This window comes from Pseudopipra pipra, chromosome 6 (genome assembly GCF_036250125.1).
Source record: "Pseudopipra pipra isolate bDixPip1 chromosome 6, bDixPip1.hap1, whole genome shotgun sequence".
Classification (NCBI taxonomy): Eukaryota; Metazoa; Chordata; class Aves; order Passeriformes; family Pipridae; genus Pseudopipra; species Pseudopipra pipra.
Genome location: NC_087554.1, coordinates 58,782,174 through 58,804,701, shown reverse-complemented (window position 1 = coordinate 58,804,701; position 22,528 = coordinate 58,782,174). Strand labels below are relative to the sequence as shown.

At 43.9% G+C, this 22,528-nt stretch overlaps 1 protein-coding gene across 1 annotated transcript in view; it reads right to left on the bottom strand.

Annotated features, from left to right (window-relative positions):
• KCNH5 (potassium voltage-gated channel subfamily H member 5) overlaps positions 1–7,162 on the bottom strand; it is a 166,446-nt gene extending 159,284 nt beyond the window's left edge. The window contains exon 1 of the mRNA XM_064659421.1: positions 6,918–7,162. Within this exon, the coding sequence (XP_064515491.1) occupies positions 6,918–6,990 (73 nt within the window). The 5' untranslated portion in view covers positions 6,991–7,162. The remainder of the gene's footprint in view (positions 1–6,917) is intronic.
• Positions 7,163–22,528: the final 15,366 nt, after the last annotated feature.

Sequence of the window (22,528 nt, the reverse complement as noted above, 5' to 3'; positions counted from 1 at the left end):
GAAGCAGCAACCTCCACCAGCACTTTGTACTCCTTACTATGAAACCACAGTGCTGTTTTCTAACAAAGCTATTATTTCCCCAGCGTCTTTAAAGCATGCAAAACATCAGTGTCATCCAATTTATCCAGCACATTAAGCGTTGCTTGCCTGAAAAATAAATCTCTCAAAGGACTAACTCTTTACGTCACCCTTCTGTGCTAGTGTTGTCTTTATTTAACACTCATATCATGAAAATGCAAAGAGGGCTAAACCCAGAGCAAGGTGCCACCATACTGACTATGTTGAAATGATCTCTTTCCTGCCCCAAACAAGTGTTCCTCAAATGAAACAGAAGACAAATAATCCAGCACTGGCTGAAATATTAAATCCATGTGTAAGTCACTTAGCTGAGAATACAGCAGCTTTCAGCAATTTAGCAAGCGAGTAGAGAAGAAAGATTAGGGTCTGCCTGAAATTTACCTCCTGAAAACTTAAAAAATTAACTGTAATCATTTTGAATGTGAAAGCCCACAAACAGACCCTGCCCCTACTGTGGCACAACATCACTGACCCCAGGAAGAGCTCTGAGGCAATAAGGACAAGACAGCATTCCTATAAGTTGCCTGAAAAATGACATTTCATACAATTCTGATCCCAGTTTTTCCCACACACATCCATTTATCCTAGAATTAAACTAATCCTCATCTATCCAGGTTATCATCTAAATGCCACTGCTGAATCTGTTCTCTATTAAAATTATGCAGAACACAACAGAGATGTACCGAGACTAAATTTAAACTGGAGCACGCTGTAGCTCTCACTCAGGCACCCTCAGGGAGCAACCAAAAGCCAGATTTCTAGCGTTATACAAATGAGAGTGCTGGCTCCACACTCCCAGAGGAGAAAATTGTGGTAACGGGAGCTGTTCAGACACAGGGGCTCCTCTTGCAAACGCTCAGCCCGCAGCGAGTCCTGGCTGCAGTTCCACAGAGCCTGGCTGCATCTCAAAAAAAAACTGCTTCAGCAGAGATTCATCTGCCTCTCCCCTGCTCTCTCCTCTGTGCCAGTGGCTGAAGCAAAGCTATCAACAGGACGGATCCCAGCCCAGCACTGAGGTGATGCTTCAGGAGAGTCTCCTCAGGGGCTACTCACACAGCCAGAACCTCTGCCGGGTGTGGAATCAAGCCCTGGCCATTTGGGATACCTAGGGTTTGGCATTTACAAATAGCCAGTCGCTGAGTGTGATGATTAAACCGGTTCTGTTTTTTTTTTTCTAAAAAGCAGATTATTAAAGTGCCAACTCCAAAATATTCTATTATTTAATTTTATCAAATCAGAAAATTCTATTTCCTTTAGCTTTCCAAGAGAATAACTTAAAATCCCGGTTAACCACCAAACAGCACTATTTTACAACAGGCTAATTAAATGTATTTCCACAGCTCACTTCACTTCCTGACATTATTTTTTGGCTGTATACTCGTTCCAACAGCAATAAAAAAACCTGAATGTTTACTCCAAAAAAAAAAAAAATCAATAATTTCATTTTTTCCTTCTCTCTCACGTTTAAACATTAACCTGGGAATGCAACAACTCTTGCAGTGACCTCTTGTGGCAACGCTCAGCAGCGCTCAAGCCTCTCCCAAAACAAAAGGATACCTCTCCCACCGCCCCATCCCACCAGCCATAGGCACAGAACGAAATATAAGAAAGTAAAGAAATACAAGAAATATAAAAAAGAAAAGAAATACAAGAAAGAAAAGAAATGAAAGAAATTAAATAGAGACTAGACCCACAATTAGAAATTAGACCACAACGCAGCTGATCAAATCTTAAGGAAATCCATCTTTTCCTTTAACTAGCAATAGAGCATTCTTTGGGTTTCTAAATTAATACAGTGGCACAGAGCTGCCACAACCATCTTTTTCTTTTAATAAAATAAAAAATTTAGACCATGCAAAACCCCCGATTTCAGCAGCAGTCAGATACGCTTGGTCTTTCTGCACTCAGCAAGCCCACTTGAAAAGTAAGGAAAGCAGAGCAGTTGCAATTGAAAACTCCTCACAAATGTCATCTAGTAATGCTTCTCAATGTCAAAATTAACTTTGCATTGATTCACGTATCAGCAGGCACCCTGCAGTCACAGGAATGGCAAAAGGAACCCTCTGCCTTCAAATGCCAAAGAAGCCCTAATGACATAAGCTCCTTGGTCATCCCTTCAGTAACTTCTGAGCTGACCTGGAGGATGGAAACTTTCACCCCACAGTGTATCATGACTTTTATGTAGAGATTTAGGGAACCGCTGAGCTCTGTGGTTTTCTTGGAGGATCGCAAATGACAGACATCCAGTAAACTTGAAGTAACTTGCTTTTAAGTACTTTCTCTCTGCAGCATGTGTAATTTAATTTGGATCAGATAGAAACAGTTTGTTTTAATTCAGGGGAGAGAAGCCCACATGTATGACTTCCCACGAGAACAACATTTCATCACCTTGCCTGTAAGACAGGTACACTACATGAGCTAGTAAGAAGGACAGAAGAGACAATAGGTACTTATTTTATCCGTAGTACCAGTGTAATAAAAATTAAAAAGGTGTCTTAGCGCTACAGATGTGACTCTTGTTTCCTTCCCCCTTCCTGGGTAACCTGCCTTGACAACACAGTCACCTGGGAACAGGGCTGATCCCATCGAAGTCACAGGGACCCAGCAGGGCATAAAGGTCTGTGTGAAGGAACTGCTTTGTAGGAACATGGCACAAAGCTGAAAAAGACCAGGAATTACATGCTAACTTCATTAAAGCTCCTGCTGAAATTCCCATGGAAGCCTTACAGAGATAAGATTTCAGCCCAGCGTCAAAATACATTTGTGAAAGACCCACTTTCCTGAAGAAGCTTCTAAGAGTTATTGTAACAGAACCAACATCCAGTAATAATCACTCTTGTCAAATAAATAAGATTATATATACTCTTCCACTAAATTCAGCCCCTCTTCCAAACTGTTAGCAGACTTTATTGCAGATTGTTGCAAAGTCCCAAAGTTGCTTTTCTCACAAACTCATCCTCTACTATAAAAACGATTTATGCCATTAACACACGCTTAATCCTTCTGCTGCTAGAGTATGTGAAGGGTAAGATGGATAGGCAAGACAGACAGGGTTCTCTGCCCCTGTGTGCGTGGCTCAACTCGCTGGATGACTCTGCCCATGGGACAGGTCCACAAAGCCCAGCCCTGATCTAGAGACTTGCCCAATTCTGTACCTGCTGCACTTCTGCAATAATGAGCTGTGGTCAGTACGAGCAGGAGCTCTGAATGCACTGAAGAAGCAAAAAAAATATCAGTAATAATGGGCACAGACTGGTGAGAACATCTTAGGAGAGAACATTGCCCTAAGGATGGTCCTTATTAAAAGTCCCAAATACTAATGGCAGCAAAAGGCAGCCACCTTAATGTGATTTAACCCAGTGCTCTCACAAAACACTTCTTTCAGCTCAGCAAAACAACTGGTGCTCTTAAGATCCAGGGCACAGCCAAGGCTGTAGCGAGATCGTATCAATCTTTGTGAGCCTCAGATAAGCCTCGATTTTCACTGTGCTTTGAAAGAAAAAAAAAAAAAAAAGATGATTGCAGAGAGTGCACTGAGATCACCCTGAAGACAGGTCTGTGTTTTCTGAGGGCTTGTCCCTTTTACCAACCGCAGCAGCCAGTCTAATGACGGACCCCACTGCTCTCCACAGACTTCATCTCTCCTCAAGTGGAACTCAGCTGTAGTGTGGGAAAAAACCTGCAAAGCAGTTCAGAGGTTGCCATCCACCACAAAAGGCTTTGGGAAACACCTGTAACCTGGTGCTGTCCAAACACCGAAGTATAACAGTGACCTGAAACACTTCAGAAGCTCCGAGGCTTGAATTCATCTCCAAAAGAGAGGTTCCCCAGGCAAAGGGACACCGTGGGACCTCTCCATCACTTTTGACAGCTGCTTCATCCTTCCCAAACACATTGGCTGGGAGAGGAACATCTGGCAGAGCATCCCATATTTCCCACCCTCCAATACAGAGGCTATGGCCACCCCATTCCACAGCCACCCCGTTTCACGGCCACCCTGCTCCTTTCTACTCAGCTCTTTGGTGTTTTCCTCCTGACTACACACTTTCTTGTGAGCGCTTCTCCCACAGTTTTAATATCATTTGTAGCCAAAGCTGGGGTACAAAGGAAAGGTTCACAACATTCCTAAACAGAAAATGCCTAAATAATGCTGTAAATTCAATATATTATTGCTTTTAATACCAGGCTGACCACCACGCTAAGCCTACACACCCACTAAGCCCGTTCCCAGTTCTGATTTTCCACATATTAAAATTATTACAATTTTGTCTATAAATTTTGTTATTCGGATCCATCTCTGGCAACTCTGACTAATTTGTCTCCACCTACATTTCATTTTGAAGCCATTGCTTCCATTTCACCTGAAGAAGAGCCTATCTGCTGACATACCTGCCTGATTTTTCCCACAGTACCTGCAGCCTATCAGAAATTATTACTTGTATTAACAAACCTTCTCCTGGTTGATAGGAAAAGATTTATGATCAAGAGGTGCAATGGGATTGCATAAATGTGACAAATCTCAAAGCATAACTTTCTTTAACCAGGAAAGTTGACAGAATGGCTTTTCTTGATGCTCAAGATGTATTTTAAAAAACAATCACCAGTCTTTCCTTCATCCTGTTCCTCAAATTACCAGTGAAAAATCTCTTGGAAACTGGTGAATCAAAGTATAAAAACAAACTCAGCAGATATTCAGCAGACCAAATCCTTGTCTTCTACTGAGCACTGGCAGGAGGTACTTGAACCAGATTTGCTCTACTGTATACTATTAAGTTTGGATTAAACAGTGCTGAATCCAATGAAAATTACTATTTCTATAAAGGATAAATAAGGCTATGTCTTGGATGACAAAAATAAGAACTAAATCATGTTTCAGGCCACAATACTGACAACTTACATGAGTTAAAAACAAATTCCCAATCTACTTTCCCCTTTGCTGTCCAACAGGGCAGATTTGCCTCTGTAGCATCATGCTTAGGCATCACCAGTGCCAGAGAAAAAGAAGCACGAATGACCAGATCAGCATGATATACGCTCTGAAATTAGACCAGGTTAAAAGCCGGAAGGGAATACATGCTTTTAAAGCACAGTGTTCCAAGCTTTTCCAATTTTTGACATCTCAGAGCTTTACTGAGCTTTCACCAGGGAGGACATGTGATTTAATTAGAGCATGATACAAAAGCATGGCATTCCCAAACCATGTTCCCAGCTCTGCCTCTGCCTTGCCGCATGACCTCGGGAAATCAGCTGTGATGCCCTGAGCCCCCATTTACGCCACAATTTGAAGAACAGGTTGGGAATGCCTCTGTGTGTCCTCTTCCACAAGGAGCTGTGAAGTGTAATTAAATTCCACCCAGCGCTTTGAAATTGTCAGAGGGAAGGTGCTATATAAACCCTTATTAATTAAGCTTGCATTTAATATTCTGGGAAATAAATACACTATTGCGGGAAAGCAGCTCTTAGTGATTGTGCAGCTACAGGGCTTGAGAGGGAGTCAGCTGCCGACCACAGAACTGACCCAGGCAACACGAGAGGGAGGAAGCCTCCCAAAAAAACAGCTGATGGCTTAATACATTCTAACATACAACATTTTATAACAAATTCCAGGTCCTCATCCTGCTGCTTTGGAAGTCCATGAATCACTAATTCACTACCTGCCATCAAAATTCACACATCAGACCACATCAGTACAAATGTGAGGTACATCAAGAACTCTGCAATAGGAAGGCGGAAGGGAACACTTTTCACCACGATTTCACATCCCATTAGTGTCTTGTTTAGTAATAAATGTGGCAACTCTTCTCAGTGCTCTGCTCTGGCTACCTTTCCCACTCCTGTCCCCAGATGAAGGCTGGCACAGCTGTGCTTCCCCATGGCAGAGTCGCTCCAAATTTGGGCTGACCAAGTAGTTATGTTTTAGCAGATGCAAAGTTGAGGTCTCTTACATTTCTGCACACTCCTATGTTTCTGTGGTTATGTGCCAGTGCAAAAACTACATAAAAAAATGAATGTAAGCACAGGGCTTGCCTAAAGCAGCATCTACATCACCACACCCGAAGAGACCGTGGGCTGCAAACACATTGTAACTTTACTGGAGCTGTGTAGTCTTCTTGCTCAGTGCTTTGCACTGCAAGAAAGGATGAAATTCACTCCAGCAGCAAGGAATAACTCGATGCCACACAGTCCTGAACTAGCCCTCGACACAGTCACCTAACAGAGGGGCCATAGATAAGCAACTGCAGACCGTTCTTTCCATATTTTCTCAGCCACAGGATTAGCATCACCCAAAGCACAGTCACTCCCTCAACGCTTTCCCGGTACCTTTGCCACAGACTTTAAAGTGTCACAGAATCGCAAAAACTTTGAACCCCTGAATGGAAACGATGGCAAGTCTGATTATTACAAAACTAAAGAACAAGAAGGAGGAGAAGAAAAAAAAAATGACCCGATGAGCAGAGAAGATATTAGAAAAGTAAATTATGACAATTTATTGTCAGAGGCGTCTCACAGAAAGAAGGAAGAAAAAAAAAGGGTTAAATTTATAGTAGCGATAGCGATCTAAGTGCGGAGGGGGGGGGGACGGGGGGACAGTGGAAGGACCGCCGGGGGATGGACAGCCGAGGGAAGGACCGCCGGGGGATGCTCCGGCGGAGCCCAGCGGGGCACCGCGGAGCCGGTTCCTTGAAGGCACCGCTTGGCACGGACCCATAGGCGCGGCAGGGAGGGACGAAGGGTTGGACAGACGGAGAGATAGATGGATGCACGGACGGACGGGTGGACGGACGGACGGTCGGATGGATGCATGCATGCACGGACGGGCGGAGTGGGGGATCTCTCACCGCTGGAGCGCCGGACGATGTTCTCCAGGAAGGTGTTCTGCGGTGCCACCAGCCCTCTCTTGCCCCCCGGCATCCTGCAGCGCCGGGCTCGGGGGCCGGGGGTGCGCGGCGGCAGCGGCGGCAGCGGCGGCGGCGGCGGCGGCGGGGGGGGGCCGGCGGCGGCGGGAGCGCCCGGTGCCCGTGAGGAGTCGCGCAGGGGCGGCCGCGGCCGCTCATGGTAGTGGCGCCCCCGCGGCGGCTGCAGCGCGGACTGTGGGGCCGCGCCGCGCTCCGCGCTCCCGCCGCCGCCGCCGCCCGCCCCCCCTGCGCCTGCGCCGGCCGGGGGACGGGGGGGCACGGGAGGGATGGGGAAGGGATGGGAAGGGATGGGAGGAGGGGGGTGGAGCGGCGCGGAGGGGCGCGGGGACCCGCGGAGCCCGCGGGGAGCTGGCGGAGGCACCGCGCCCCGCCGAGCATCCCCCGCCGGCCCCCGCCCCTTCCCGCGCTCTCCGGGGATCCCCCTGAGAAGTTCTGCCCTGTGCCTCTGAGCGAAACTAAGCGAAAACCCAAGCCCCCTGGTTTTGCACCTACAAGGTGTTTTGTTTTTTTTTTTAAACCAGCGTTCCCATGTTTGCGGGAAAACACTTGGGAACATGCTTGCGTTGCACAGTGGAAGGGCGGCTGCACTTTGCCCTCAAATGATAACCGCGAAGTGCAAGGTAACGTGTGAAATGCCACCAGTGCCACCAGCCTTGCCTGAAGCCATCAGCCTTTCAACCTTTTTTTTTTTTTTTTTTTGGAGAATTTCTCCCTCTCTCCGTGAGGGGCAACGGGAGGCAGATTTGGGGCTGGAGACGTCCTTTCTGTCGTTTTATTCAGGGACACGGCTCGGCTGTGCCGGAGCCCCAAAGAACCAGGTGAGTCAGTGCCGTGAGACACTGCACTCGAATTTCCGTGTAAGCTCTGCCCTGCTCCTGACCCAGCCGCCTTCCTCCCTCCAGCCTTTTCATGACTCCGACAGTATTTTTTAAATCTATGGACAGTAAAATCCTGGAAGGAATTTCTCCACCTCCTGCTTCTGCCTCTACTAATTTTGCATGCTGCTGAAGACAGGAAAGGATCCTAAGAAGGAACCATGACATAGAAAATCACTGTTTGTCCAGAGCAGGAGCATGGTCTGCAAAGCACATCTCGGTGTGCCGCACATTCCTGCCCTGGTTGGCACAAGCAGCCGTGCTTCTCCCAGAGGACATCATTCCACTGTGGAAAAATCAATTTATTTATTTTTTCATCCTGTTTTCAGCACCTGCTCCTTCCCGTGCTTCAGTCTTGGTTCAACATGTCACACTGAGGTTACCTCAACTCCTCTGCTTAAAGTTTAAAACCTCTACCACACTGGGAGCTTTTTCAGGACCAGCTCTTTCCCAGCTGCCAGTACTGCTGTCCCTGGAAAAGGTCTGGTTCTGATTTCATTTAAACAAATGCAAATCAGGAGCAGCTCCATTACAATCAGCTTGGGAATGCTGATAGAAAACTAGGTCAAGAGGTGAGACCCAATTTGTCAAACATTTATTGTTTTCCCCCCATGTCTGAAATCTTCAGGGCTTTCCTCAGAGTGGTGTCGTTTAAAAGATGCTCCTGCTGAGCACTGCCCCAGGTACAGGGAAATTTTGCTCCTGATAATTGGAGGATGGAGGATAACACCTTCATTTTTTCAAGTGAGCAGTAGCCATCTAAAACACGTGTTTTAGATGTCTAAATCACGTGTCTAATCTGTGCACCAACAAATACTGTGTGACTTATCTGTCTGGACAGTGTTGCCAGGACTTCTACTCCCCAATTCCCTCAATCCCACCCAATCTGAACCCAGTCTGAATTTTTCTACTCGTTTCCCAACCTCGTTTTGAAACCTAGATTTGTCTACTTATCCCCTGCCCCATTTTCATTAACTGATCAAACCCCCTCTTGTTTATCCTTTCCACTAAACATCTCTGTTCTGATGTGGCAGTCATGCCTAAGTGTCACTTCATCCTCCCTGCTTCATATCCTCAACTTCAGATCCCACTATTAAGTTCTGTTGCTGTATTTCCAGTGGCACTAGTTAAACAATAGGTTATGAAGAGGAACAAGCTCCAAAAACATATCTTTAAATGTCACAGACGTCATATAGAAAGGGCAGGACATGGGGTGGAATTCTTGCCTCTATATCAAAGTTGCAAAAAAAGTCCAGAGGACATGTCTTTCTTTTCCTGGAATGCTGGATGAGGCTAAAGATAACCTTGAAAAGAAGAGTCTGACAAAGAAAGCAAACTGGGAACTGCAAGGAGACTTGTCTTCTTTTGGGAGTCTTCAAACTGTGCTTGGAAACAGTACCAAGTCACCGTGCAGGAAACCATCAGAAAGGTTTGAGGTCAGTGTTAAGTAGGAAAAGGGCAGCTAAGCAGTTTCTTTTCACATTAAAAATACCCCAGTCTCAACCAGGTGTTCTTAAATGTGACAGAAAATCCACTGTGATTCAAAAAGCATTTCTTTTGTTATCCCAGAAGAGGTAAGTCAACAGAGTTTCAATTTTAAGGAGTTAATTAGTTGTTAAAACATTTTTAGAAAAGTTGAGGATATGAAGCTAAATGTAACAATTCCTGATGGAAGATCAGAAGATTCCTAGCTCTTCTTTCTTCCTCGCTTGCAAGCTTTATTTCTTTAAGGGAAGAAACTAGCATTCCTTTCCTAAAAGGAAAAAGGCAGAAAGGGAAAGAGCACATTGCTGTAGCAGAGTAAAAGTAATCACGATTCTTTCCTCGTCTGCTTCACTATTTCTTTTCTTCTGAAATTTGAAACACCTGCTCAGGGTGATTTACCTCTTTGCTGGTATTTCTACAAAAGGCACAATACTCAATATCCAGCCAGCAGTGGGCAAGCATCAAACTCCCACAGCAAGTGGAGACAGTGCACACTATAAAGTTCAGCTGCATGTGGTGAAGAGCTGACCCTTTGAATCTAAACCTACAGGAGAGGGTCATTTTACTTCAGGGACTATTGAACATTTCAGAACTGGTTCTTATGCATGGCACAGAACTTTAAGTGTCTCTTCCATGAATGTATTAATTGCAGAATCATCACTCAGGGGGCTCCTAGAAGAGGTGGGAGACACAGACCAGCATAAATAGGTCAGGCACTGATCCACCCCGATGGCCTGAGTCATTAGAACATTGGAGCTGCTGAACAGACTCATATTTCATTTGCTTTCAGTGTTGTGTGTAATAAGGTGAATCAGATTCCCTGGGACCACCCTGGGCTCCCAATGAGACTCACCCACATAGGTCTAAAAATACTGAGAGCAGAACTGAGTGATGAGATACCCCTGGCAAGGCTCAGAGATGTTTTCTAACTCAGGTGCACACAGAAGATCTCCCATTCTAAAAATCTTAATCAAGATGACCGCAAGCTTTTATTAGAAACAAAGAGATTTGTACAAACTGGTCTTTGAACTCCAGATTAGCAGTGTTTGATTTCCTGTGTGTCATGTCTCATGACTTAGAGGTATACGGCTGAAACAAGGGCTCAAGTGGGAAACAGATGCAAGAGAGAGATGTTTGAAGCATGCTAACTGTGGGAAAAGCAGGTGGAGTTTGCTCCCTAAAGTCCAGAGAAACTGCACTGAAGAATGTGACACAAGAGACTTTTCTGGTAACTATGAGACATGAGATCCTTAATAAATCTGTCTCCATGAGTAAAGTACACTTGTTGTCAGAAACTGGAGAGTGACAACAGCAGAGGTCATACTGCAACTTTCTTCCCTTCAGCAGGGAGGACTGTAAGGTCAATTCGCTTTTACTGGCTCCAAAAACACTACCCAAGAACTGTCAGGAATCTGCAGGAAGCAAGCCAGCATCTCTGAGCCCACCATCCTGCTCACCATAAAAGTGGAATCTGAGTTTCAAAGTTGCTGAGGGGATGGCATCAGATCTGCTTATATATGTGACAACATTGCTGCATTCTGTTCAGAAAGGAGGAAATACCTCTGCCCATAGCAGCAGCTGATAATGCCTGAAAAAAATACTTAGGAGGAAAAGAAAAAAGGTGGGGGGAGGGAATAAATTACAGTGTCTTTCCTATTTGGGGCATTTTGCTCCTTACCCCATTACAAATTTGAAAAAGCACTTTGGCAGACAGGAAATCAATAAAAACTTGACAAAAGTTGTTGCTTTTGGTATAAAAATTGATGGAAAGTATTGATGAAACCTCAGAGCCAAAGTACTTGCTGGATTCTGATTTGGCACCAATGAGAATTCTTTATTCTCTGTTGGGTTGGGCAAGTTAAGCCTGGACAACGAGACTTGGAGGTTATGGATCTCCTGTCCCTTAGTCTCTGGCAGTCCAAAGCAAAGGGATGCAGAACCTACACGAGGCAACAGCATTCAGAGAGTGTTGGATTGCTGAGTCAAGCACACAGGAATTAGGAATAATTAAGGCTCCCTATGTGTCATGCACCTAGGATGCACTCAGGATGGCTCAGCTAAGCCTTTCCTTTTTATACTTCTCATTCAGCATGGCCCTGTGCCACATTCCTGGGACACCAGCCAACCTCTGCTCAACTGTGGCACAATTAATTTTTTTTGTGGTGCTCATCCCTAATCTGCTGGTGCTTTGTAGGTACCATTGAGCATCTTCTGCATTTTATCTCGTCATACCGGGATCAGACAGGAAACTGGGGCACAGGGAGATTAAGGTCAAAATTGTCTGCTAAATCATAGTGTCCAACTTGAGACATCCAGGATCCTTTAGCAGAGGAGTCCCAGTACAGTAGAAGATTATATTTTCACTATCTAGTGACTTCAGTTATAGCTGTGAGGGCAAAGCATGTCTCCAGATCACAACCTGTGCATTCCCCATAAACTTATAAAAATATAGGAGGAATGGGGAGACACTAGGTTTGAATGACTTGCACAACTTCATGGAAGAGCCCCGTTTAACTGGAGATTTAACAATTCTACCACTTGCTTGCTTTTAACATGACACTTTTTATAGTCCTTGCTTTATTGCTTCATACCTTTCATTTTCTCTAGTGAGCACACCGAAGATATTACAGGCCAAAGTTGCACAGAAGTTGGAAGCCAGTGGGGGAGGTTTATATATACACATTTATGAAATGTTGTGGGGAATATAACTAAAGATTGTGTTGCAATGTGTAGACGTAAGGGCAAAAGCAAATCAACCATCATATAGGCATTGCCTCCCTTTGGAGTGCTTAGAAACCCAATTTTACTTTTCCACGGACTTTTCTCAAATCAGAATCAAACACTTGGGAAAAAGGCCTTTAAAACACTATCATTTTATTAATGTTGTTTTTCATATTCCTTCACCTGCAAAGACTGTGCTTCAGTTATCATGAGTCCAGCTGTGCAGTCACAAGAAGCCATTAAAGCTTCTGAAATGACCTAAAATAACACCTTGAATTTGACAGCATCAAAACTTTCAAAGTCCATTATCACAGCACCAGGCAGGTGCTACAGGGTCCAAACCAAGAATACTGTGGACTTTCTCCCCGGAAGAAGGGAAAATTCCTTCTTTTCAAGGGTAGAGAGTTCATAATTCTAACCCTGAAAGGAAATCATGACACATGCTGCAGCACATTTTTGGGTAGATAAACACATGGGATAGGAGTGAAAATTTTCATATCTCTGAGACTTTTGAAAGAGAAGAAGTGGGAATCTCAAACTCCCACTTGGAAAGGAGAGGAGGAGAGTCCTCTGACTTAACCTGAAACACCAGTATGACCAGTACCACAGGATGGCAGCTCACAGATGCCAAAAAACATGGTTTGGGACAAGGGTAAAAAGGCCACAGTCACATACAGGGATGTAAATGTGGTGTAAATGTAAATGGTTGGTATCCACTAGGTCAAAAGGGTACGTGGAATAAGGGGAACAAACATCATTCCATCATAAGGGCAGCAAATGTCAGCACTGAGGTTAATCAGGGTAATCACTGGGGGCTCTACTAAGTCCATGACAACTTCCTCTTCCAGGGTTTCTACCTGAGAAATAAATTGACAGAAACCAATCATTTATTGGCAGACTTTACAGAAATAAATCACTGGATTTACTTTATTACAGAAAACCAGGAAAAACAGACTCATGTCCTTCTCTTCTATTTGTTATTTTAAATGGGAAAATATTTCTACCCAGAAACAGGTAATGTCTGAAATAACAATCAGATGGGATTACAGAGTATTCCTGTGCTTCAACATCATACTCTCTGGCTTATTTTTGCCAATAGCTGAATCATCACAGAAAATACTCAGAACAGGAAACAATTCACTGTTCTATCTTAAAAGAAGCATTTTGCATTTAAAGTAGTGTCCAGCTAAAAACACCTCACAGAAGCATGTTATGTTTCTCTTGGCCTTTTTGACTAATCCTAGATTTTTATTCCAACACCATCCTTGCAGGTGTGGTCTGAGGAAATCTGTAACAGAGGCAAGGACTGCACAAGTCACAGGTCATTCCTGGGTTCAGTTTTCAATACACAAAAAAACCTGCTCTTAACTCCAGGGTGCCATGCTGGGGGAGGAAGGGGAAGGGGGGTGGTCTTTGGATTACTTGAACCAACAATAGATCCTTGACACCATATGGGCACAGAACTCAGAAGTAAATGCTATTCTAAGAGCAGAAAGGTATATTTTTTCAGGCAGGGGTGAATAATAGTCTGGATTAAGTCTGATAGAGGTCCCAGATAGCATGGTATCCTCCCTCAGGTCCTGACAGGTCCCAATCCCAGCAGTGAGGATCTGGGGTAGTGTGAAATGAATAGCAGCAAACATGGCCATGACCACACATGGGGTATGGGAGGAAAGCAAGCATCCTGCTGGAGGATGGAGCCATTTTTTGCATCAGAGCCATTTTTAAGGCTTCCTGCAGACTCAAACACATGAATTGCTTTGTAGGCTGTGATCTGACCATGTTTCCAGGCATTTTTGGGGACTCCCAAGTGGAAAAACTTTTCTTTGTTAAAGAAGTGAAAGCTGAGAGTCTCTAACCCTATGAACCAAGGAGCTCTAGTTCTGATCTTGGCTCTTTTTTTTTGGCTGAATATTTTTTCCTTCCACACATGGTAGCAGATGTGTGGGAAGCAGACAGGAGGGGGGGCACACCAGCCAGTCATCAGTGGTGTCCATGGCAAAGGCTGTGCCAGACAGGATAGTGAGACACTTCATTTTCCTTTCCCAAGGTGTTACAGCCTATTCCCACATCTGACACCTCTTCTGGACCCTTCTCCCTGTGAGAATCGTGCAGGTTCAGGAGATTCTTCTGAAATCAGCAGGAGCTACAGGAAAAACCTTCTCCAGAACTAGAAGTCCACTGTGTTCTCCACATTTTGTGTTACAGGAATATCTGTGAGAGCCTGAGGGTTTTGCCTCAAGTACACTACAAGATCTCAAGACTTTTTGGCAGCTGAAGAATCGACATAAGTGGATGACATTAAATTGTCCTGGAAATTATGTACTTGAAAACCCAAACAACAGAAAAAAGGCTTTAAACACAACATTTGCTTCTAATGTAGGCAGTCTAAGTTAAGTGTTTTATATGTTTTGGGTAAAATGCTATAATAACAGTGATGCAGTTAAAAACAAGTTGTTGTGGGGTTTTGGTGGATTCTTTTTTTTCAATTTTAAACCTATTTATATACACTTGTTTATAAAAATCGTCTTTGAGAAGGAAATTACTTGCATCACAGCTTAGCTCAACTGCAATTTGCTTTTTTTAAGAAATTGTCATTAGAACTCAGCAGGAGGCTAAATTTTGAGTTTAAACACACTCGTTAGAACTTGTATTACTGGAAAGCCAGAAAGTTTCAGCAACAAAGATACCATACCTATATGTACATGTACCTGTATTGTTCAGCTTGAGCTGATAAGGCAAAGAAGTATTGTGCTGTAGATAGTAAACTGAGACAGATTGTTTGGGCTGGCAAAAAAATCAGGGTAGAGTCCACAACCAGATTTAGATCCTCTTATTGCCAGCCTGATCCTTCCTGCACCTGCCCCAAACTCCTTTTCAGGTAGAGAGAAGGACGACACCAGGTGCACATCTACACCAACCCTTGCTCTCATACTCTTTCACTTCACAGAGCTCAGTTTGACATGGAAACCTTAATTTCAATGTATGCTACAGCAAAACCAGTTACCTATGGGTGCATCACATGGCAGAGGAACTGATTATTCATGCCATTCTGTAAGGCAGCAGAACATTGCCCCTTCCATATTTATTATCCTTCAAGTTATGTCTAACTGCAAAAGGAAAAAAAAAATATTAGTTTTGAGTTCTTTTTCCTAACCATTAAGGCAAAAGTTGTACAGGATAACAACATAGATTCCCCAGTAAACATCTAATTCAGCTAAATACTCTTCCCCAGTGCAGATTTCCACTGAGCCCCATGGGAAGGTGGCCTATGCCCAGTTTAGCTGTCCAGTTTTAGGGTGAGTGGTGGCTGGCTGGAAGCTTTTTCTTCTTTTGATTAATTCTGTGTGAGTTTTCATATCGATTTTCACAGGAGCCAAAAGAAGCTCTTAAATTGGTATGTTTATAATAGCAACTCTTCAGAGAAGTTAAAAAAACTTAGCGTGGAATTGTCTCTTTTTAGTGCAGTTAATCTCAACCTATCACCTCACTGGCAATGTTTTCTTGCATTAAGTTTTATTAGGATTTGCTGCTGGCTCTGCAGAAAACATAACATGGAGGCAGAATCTGCTGACACACAGACCTTTCATAACAAGTAACACAGCTGCTACTCCAGCACTTCTTTGGAAAGCAGTAACATCTTACATGACTAATTGATTAGCATGGAAAAGGTGTCCCTAATTTGCTGTTCTATTGGATATACAGAGTAACACAACTTTTTACTAGCACAAGGTGGTTCAACAGATGAGATCCTGTTTAAAATGCGGTTCAGACTGAGTTAAGCATTGAAGGACATTAAATTCTGCTTCGTGAGAAGGAAGGATGTGGCAGGACATTGACCAAGCAACTTCCAAAAAGTTTTCTAGGTGATCTGGTTCCTTCACTTTAGTTTACAAGCATGCCAGGTAAAAAAATGTAAGAAACACACTTTCTGCTTATAGTGGGTGACCAATCTGAAGCCTACAGACCTTGTACTGCCTGCAGCACCTTTGGACTGTGGAAGAAGTCTTAAGATGTGGTGTCCCTCAGAGTCAAGCCAACGAAGCTGGAGGAACCACAGGGCCCCTCCTGGCCCAGGACACACATCCCAAGACACAGGAGACCAGAGCTGTCACCACTCAGGGGCTGAAACTGCAGCTGCAAACACCATCATGCTCTAACCATTCTTCAAGACCTTCTTACTGCTCTAGAAAAGTGCACAAGAGCAACAAAAGACCTGCACCACAGAAATCACAACTGCTTCTGGGGCTGGCACAAAATGAGGCATCAAGACCAACACATACACATGAGAACAGGAAACTACTCCTAAGCTTGGGCCAGAGCAACCCAAGGCCATCTTTGGAAGAGGTCTGCAAGCATCAAAGTGGGATTTAATTTTGTTATATGGCTCCTGGGCTCAAGTAAGACCCACATATTAGGTCTCCATGATCCATGCTTTGGAAAACCTAAGACCTTTAAAAGGCATTACAGTACACCCACAACAAGCTTTCAGGCTCTGAAATTTTACAGACAAGTTGCACTCTAGCACCATCCACTCATTGATGCAAGTACCAGGCTGCAGCAGAGGTGCAGTGCAATCTACAGGAAAGGTATCCTGAAAGGGCAAAAAAGAAAAGTTATTCTACAGATGGTAAGTTGTTCAGCACATAGATCAAAAAAAAACAGACGTCAGGGAGGGGGAAGAGAGGTGAGGAGAGAGATGGATATGTGAGTGTTCCTTCTATTGATTAATTGGATCCAACTCTCTCTCCAAATAATGACTATTTTTCAAATTAGAAGCTGCTCCTGTGTTTAAGATTTGGGTGGGAGGTTCACCTCTGAGCATTTAGACTGTAGTGGGGAAAAATTACTGTTAACATTAATAAGATAGTCATATACATGCAGAAATAGGAGCAGATTTTAAGAGGAAGCTACTGCAGCAATTACCTTTTAGTAACTTAAACTCTGACGTCTTTAAGGGTTTCATTTACTCATGCAGGCAAACCTACATGCTGATGGAAACAATTAAAACTAAGCTGCTTCTTAGTGTGCATTGAAGGGGGTCTGGGCTGCCCACCTCATGTGGATACGGCACTTAATGAAACTGTCTGTGAGCCCGTGCTCTGGGATGGCTCCCACGACCTGTTTAATAATGCAGAGATGCCTGTTAACATCCAACACACCATCTGGGCACAGGCAGAGGTCAGGAACAGCAGGCAGCAGCAAATGGGACACGCAAGCATTTGGACCATCCTCAGGATTTCCTCCAGCCAACGAGGCTGCGAAATGCCCTGTACTCACACACGGGGAACCCAGATGGAGCCGTGTCCTGCCACAGCACAGGGTGGTGGGAGAGCAGTGGTCTGATGGTCAGTTATACAACAGAGCAATCCAGGCATTTGGGAAGTGCCACCACCAGGTATTTCCCACTTCCAAAAGAGCTGTTTGGGGTTAGGCACCCCGGGGAAGACACTGGTTGAATGCATTTACCATCTGAATAAATGCTTGGGAAGCGTCAACCCACCTTGCTTCAGGGACGATCTAAAGAGACCTGACAAAAACTACACCTTCCCTTGTCACCTGCTGGTTTGCAAAATGATATCCATTTTTCTCAGGCAAACTGTGCTTTACTTTGTAAACTCTTCTCTCTGCAGCACCCTGCCACAGGACTATCTGTTTGCAGTTGTTACTCCACCTTCATTTGGGCTGGATAAAAGTGAACCAAACTTCTCTTATTCTGTTGGGTTTTTTTAATGACTGGGATATGAAGAGGGCTCAGGGGAAGGGAGATACTGTGTGCTACTGATCCATTAGAATTTCTCTTCTCTGACTGTGGGGGGGGCAAGAATTGCTCACAGCATCCCAGGAAAAACCCCTGCAACTGCTGCTCATTTGTTTACTTTATTTCAACATCATGACTGTGGCTTTACTTTGGAAGAAATTAAAGTTATTAGGTTATGTAAAACCCATTTTAACATAAGGCAGGTAATTAAATCAGCTTGAAAATTAGAGCATCTGTACATTTTAGCCAACAATTTGTTTTGACATTGCTTTATGAAAGCAGTTCTCCTCAGCTCTATTGCCTAATTATTTAACATCTACTCTCTTAATCTATTTCCACATGCAGCTCCAGTTAGCTATAGATTGTAGAGATCACTTCACCTAAAACAGTTCTCCAGCTGCTTGGATGTGAGAGGAGTGCAGAGCAAGCTACAGTTTTCCAGCTTCATGTGTTAAGAGAAAGAAGTTGCTCCTACAGTCAATGCTATGAATACAAAATATAAATATGAAAGGAATGTGTGTATGAATAGTGCCACAGACAGGAGTACGAGTGGTTGTAGCCATAATAATTATCTCTGTAATAAATATTACTTTCATTTTCGGAGACCACAATTTGTGCTTGCACTGTAGCTCCTCACTGAAGTCCTTTGCATTCAGTAATCAAATAACTCAGGGTAAGGATTCCTCCATAATGAAGGGCAACAGTTGACTGTACTGCTGAATCTCATTTCCATCAGAAAGAGGTAATTGCAGCCTTACGTTAATTTCTGGTTTGAAAACTGGAAATTATCAATACAAACTAATTTGCACCAGAAACCCTTATATTTTTCAAGTGCTTTCTGAGCTACAAACACGCAAAAAATCATCTGATAGTTAATTACATCAATCTCACTTATCTTCATCTCAAAATAGATGTGAGCTAGAACGAAAGAAAACCAGGCAGACTTAGAGTTATTAAATCTTCTCGGGGAAAAAAAAAATAAAAACAGAATTCTGCATCTTTTTTAGGGTACGAGATTCACATCCTGCTGTTTTCAATCAAACTATTCAGACATTTTTCTCTGCTAGGAATAGAAATACACATTTAATAAGCATAAACCTAATGCCCCCTGTTGGTTATATACAGCTTAAACCCTCGCCAGTGCACACAGGGATTCCTCATCTCCTACTGCTGACTAAAGCATCCCACGGAACATTTAAGATTTTATACAGGCACAGAGATAATGCTCCAGATTCACCTGAATTAATTTCTCACCTCCCTTACAGACACGGAGCCACATTCTGGTACAAATGACGCTTCTGTGCCTACAAAGCCAGCCCATATAACAAGAGAGATCTGCAATATCCTGTCCTGGAGGCTCAGTCACTGCACATGGCAATCATAGAATCATTAAGGCTGAAAAAGACCTCTAAGATCATTGAGTCCAGGTATTAACCCAGTACTGCCCACTCCACCACTAAACCATGTCCCTAAGTGCCACATCTATGTGTCTTCTAAATACCTCCACTTCTCTGGGCAGCCTGTGTCAGTACTTGACACCCTTTCAGTGTAGAAATTTTTCTTCATATCCAATCTAAACTTCCCCTGGTGCAATTTGAGTTCACTTCTTCTTGTCCTGCCATTTGTTGCTGGGGAGAAAAGACTGGTCCCCACCTCACCATAACCTTGCTTCGGGCAGTTGTAGAGAACTATGAGGTCCCCCCTGATCTCCTGTTCTCCAAACTAAACCAGCAGTCATATAACTGAAGGTTTCTGTGTTACCTGTTAGAAACTAAAATGCTGAATGTGGGTCAGGTGTAAACAACTACTTGGGTTTTTTAGCTTTTCCATAACACATTTCAGTAATTTCTGAGGAGACCTCCAAACTGAAAACTAACAGCATCTTCAGCTGGGTGTGTTTTCTGTAGTCAATTTGAATTGCCCTTCACTTAAAAAAGCCCCAAGAACAAGTAAACAAAAATACCTAAAGTGAAGGGGTTTTTACCAAAATTTCTTTGACCAACAGCATTTTTTCTGTTGAGTGAAGGTTGTGCACAGTGATTCACCTGGCTCTGCGCAGCAGAAGATGCTTAGAGACTCCTGCTGCCTGTGGTCTTAGTGGCAGTAACAGAGTCAGTAGCTTCAGAGGTGAGAACCATTTCTGTGAGCGTCAGGAGGTTGCTTGGTGCTTGCACCCACCTCTGTACCTTTGCCTTTCAGCAAGGATCACTGCCAGCCACCCACAGCTGAACAGTACCTGTCTCTCCCAGCTGCCAGACACATCCCCCAGAGGAGGGTGCTGGGCCCTCCATAGCTGGCTGAGCATCTTGTGCCTCAGAAAGACATCACTCAGTACAGAATCACAGAACCATTAGGGCTGGAAAAGACCTTTAAGATCATGGTAGTAACAAATTGCTCAGACCTATTCAGCAAAGCAAAATGCAAAGACCATTCTCTTGTCTTGACCTGGGAATAGCATTAGAATTGGAGACACACAGCAGGAATTACCATCCTCTCACATCTTACTGCAAATGCCACCATTAGAGTTGTTACATTTGTGAGGATTCCTGTGCCATCTCCTCTTCTTTGCATCTGTGATACTACAGGCTCTGGGTTCATCAGAAGAAGTGAGAACTGGGTATCCACAAATGCCAGGCTCCTCCTGGAGACACATCTGGGCTCCACCCTACAGGTGGAGAAATTGCCTAGAGCCTAAGTGACTGTCAGTGTTACAGAATCACAGAATGGTTTGAGTTGAAAGGGGCATTAAAAATCATCTAGTTGCAACCCCCTGCCTTGGTCAGGGACACCTTCTACTAGACTAGGTTGTTTAAAGTCCCATCCAGCCTGGCCTTGAATACTTTCAGGGGTGGGGCATCCACAGCTTCTCTGGGCAACCTATGCCAGTGCCTCACCACCCTCACAGTCAAGAATTTCTTCCTAATATCTAATCTAAATCTGCCTTCTTTCAGTTTGAAGCCATTACCACTTAGTTGTATTTCCTTCCCTTACCTTAGCTCCCAGAGTAGTTGCCTCTTCTTGGGGGATTGTCTCAGCTTAAAAGCACACCAGGGATATCAGGGCTAGGACTGAGAGGGACACACTGAACTGTTTATTGAAAGAAACAACATTGAAATGTGGAGATGTTTTGCGACTGGTGGCCAAATTCACCTCCTCACCCTCAGCCACACCATGCACAGCCAAACCTCACACCTTTAGGCTGTCCTGCTCTAAAGGGCAGCAGAGCTGCTTCTTGCTGCTTGCCTTAACCCTCTGCACCCAGCTAGCAGAGCTACTCCTCACCTGTGCTGGGCACAGCTTTTCTTGAGCCACTCAGTTCACCCCCTGCCAGGCTGTAAGTGGCACCCACACACAGGTCCCTGAGGTGCTGAGACCCTTTGGGCACTCAGGATGGGAGACCATGAACCCCCAAACGCCACCCAGCCCCTCAGTGCCCTGCAGAGTAACAAGTGGTCCTGGTAAAACCAAGCCCTATTTATACAATTTTTGTTATTTGTCCCAGGAGGAGTGTGGGTTGGTGCTAATTCAGTCACCTGGGTCTCATCCTACCAAGACTGGAGAGGCAGCTGATGCAGGTTTTGATATTGCAGCCTGTGGGCCAATGCCTGGGAGCAAAGCCTTGGAGTTCCACCCCTCCAGTCTCCTCAGTTGTCTGCTGGGTTTGGCCAAAGCCAAGTTTCATACCCAAAGTCTCCCAGTTCCCCATCTCTGGCACAGCTGAGCCAGAACTGTAAAAAACATACCGGTTCCTTAATTGCAACAGCATATGGAGAAAGATGGAATAGCTGAAATTATGCTGTAAGACATGGGCAATGGAGAACCGAGCTTTCAGCATTTCTTTGAATCAAATCCAGCAAAGCCTCATCACTGCAACAATTTTTCAATATACAGTTGTTCCTTCAACTAAAACAAACATAGTTTCCTCTCTGCCCTTAATTTGAAAGCATCTTATATTAGATGATCTTTTGGATATTCATTAATGAAATATAAATCCTATCATTAATTAGTCAACAAAATTTCTTTGCATCTTTTGACATAAAAATGTCTCTACTGAGCCACTCTTGAACCAGCATTATTTGGATAGAATTAAAATGTTATTTCAGGCTCTTCAATAGAGGTTTGGACATATTTTTGCTCTTTCTAGCACTCTCCCCTCCTGTCTTTTTAAAAATAAATTCAAGAAATCTCAGCAGTAATAGGAGAGAGGGGAGATACTGCGAAGAGTATCTGGGTTTATCTGTTAAAGTGTTTTGTGTAATCCATCCTGACTTTATTCCATGCTGGGGAACCTGATGCTTATCCTCATATGTAGTCCTTTGTGACCTCTAAGGCCATGAAGATAAGCAGAGCAAAGCTTTTAAAATAATGCAATGTCATATCTCTAAAAAATTCCTGTAAATCTGCCTTTGAGGCTGGAGGGAGGGAAGGAGAATCCAACTGAACAAAAGCCTTAAAAAACACATGCGAAACACTACAAATCTGAGTAACTGCTCAATGAAACTGGGAGAAAAAGCTCAAGGAAGCAGCTGCAAAAGAGCACTGCAAATGGCATGTGATGCAAGCAAATGATGATGAAAATCTTGCAGCCTTTAAGAATATCAAGTGAAATGCAAAATGCTCAAAGTTCGCTTGGCTCGCTCTCTGCTTGATTTGAATTTCAAGCTCTGATGTACAAAAAGCTTTGTCTCCAT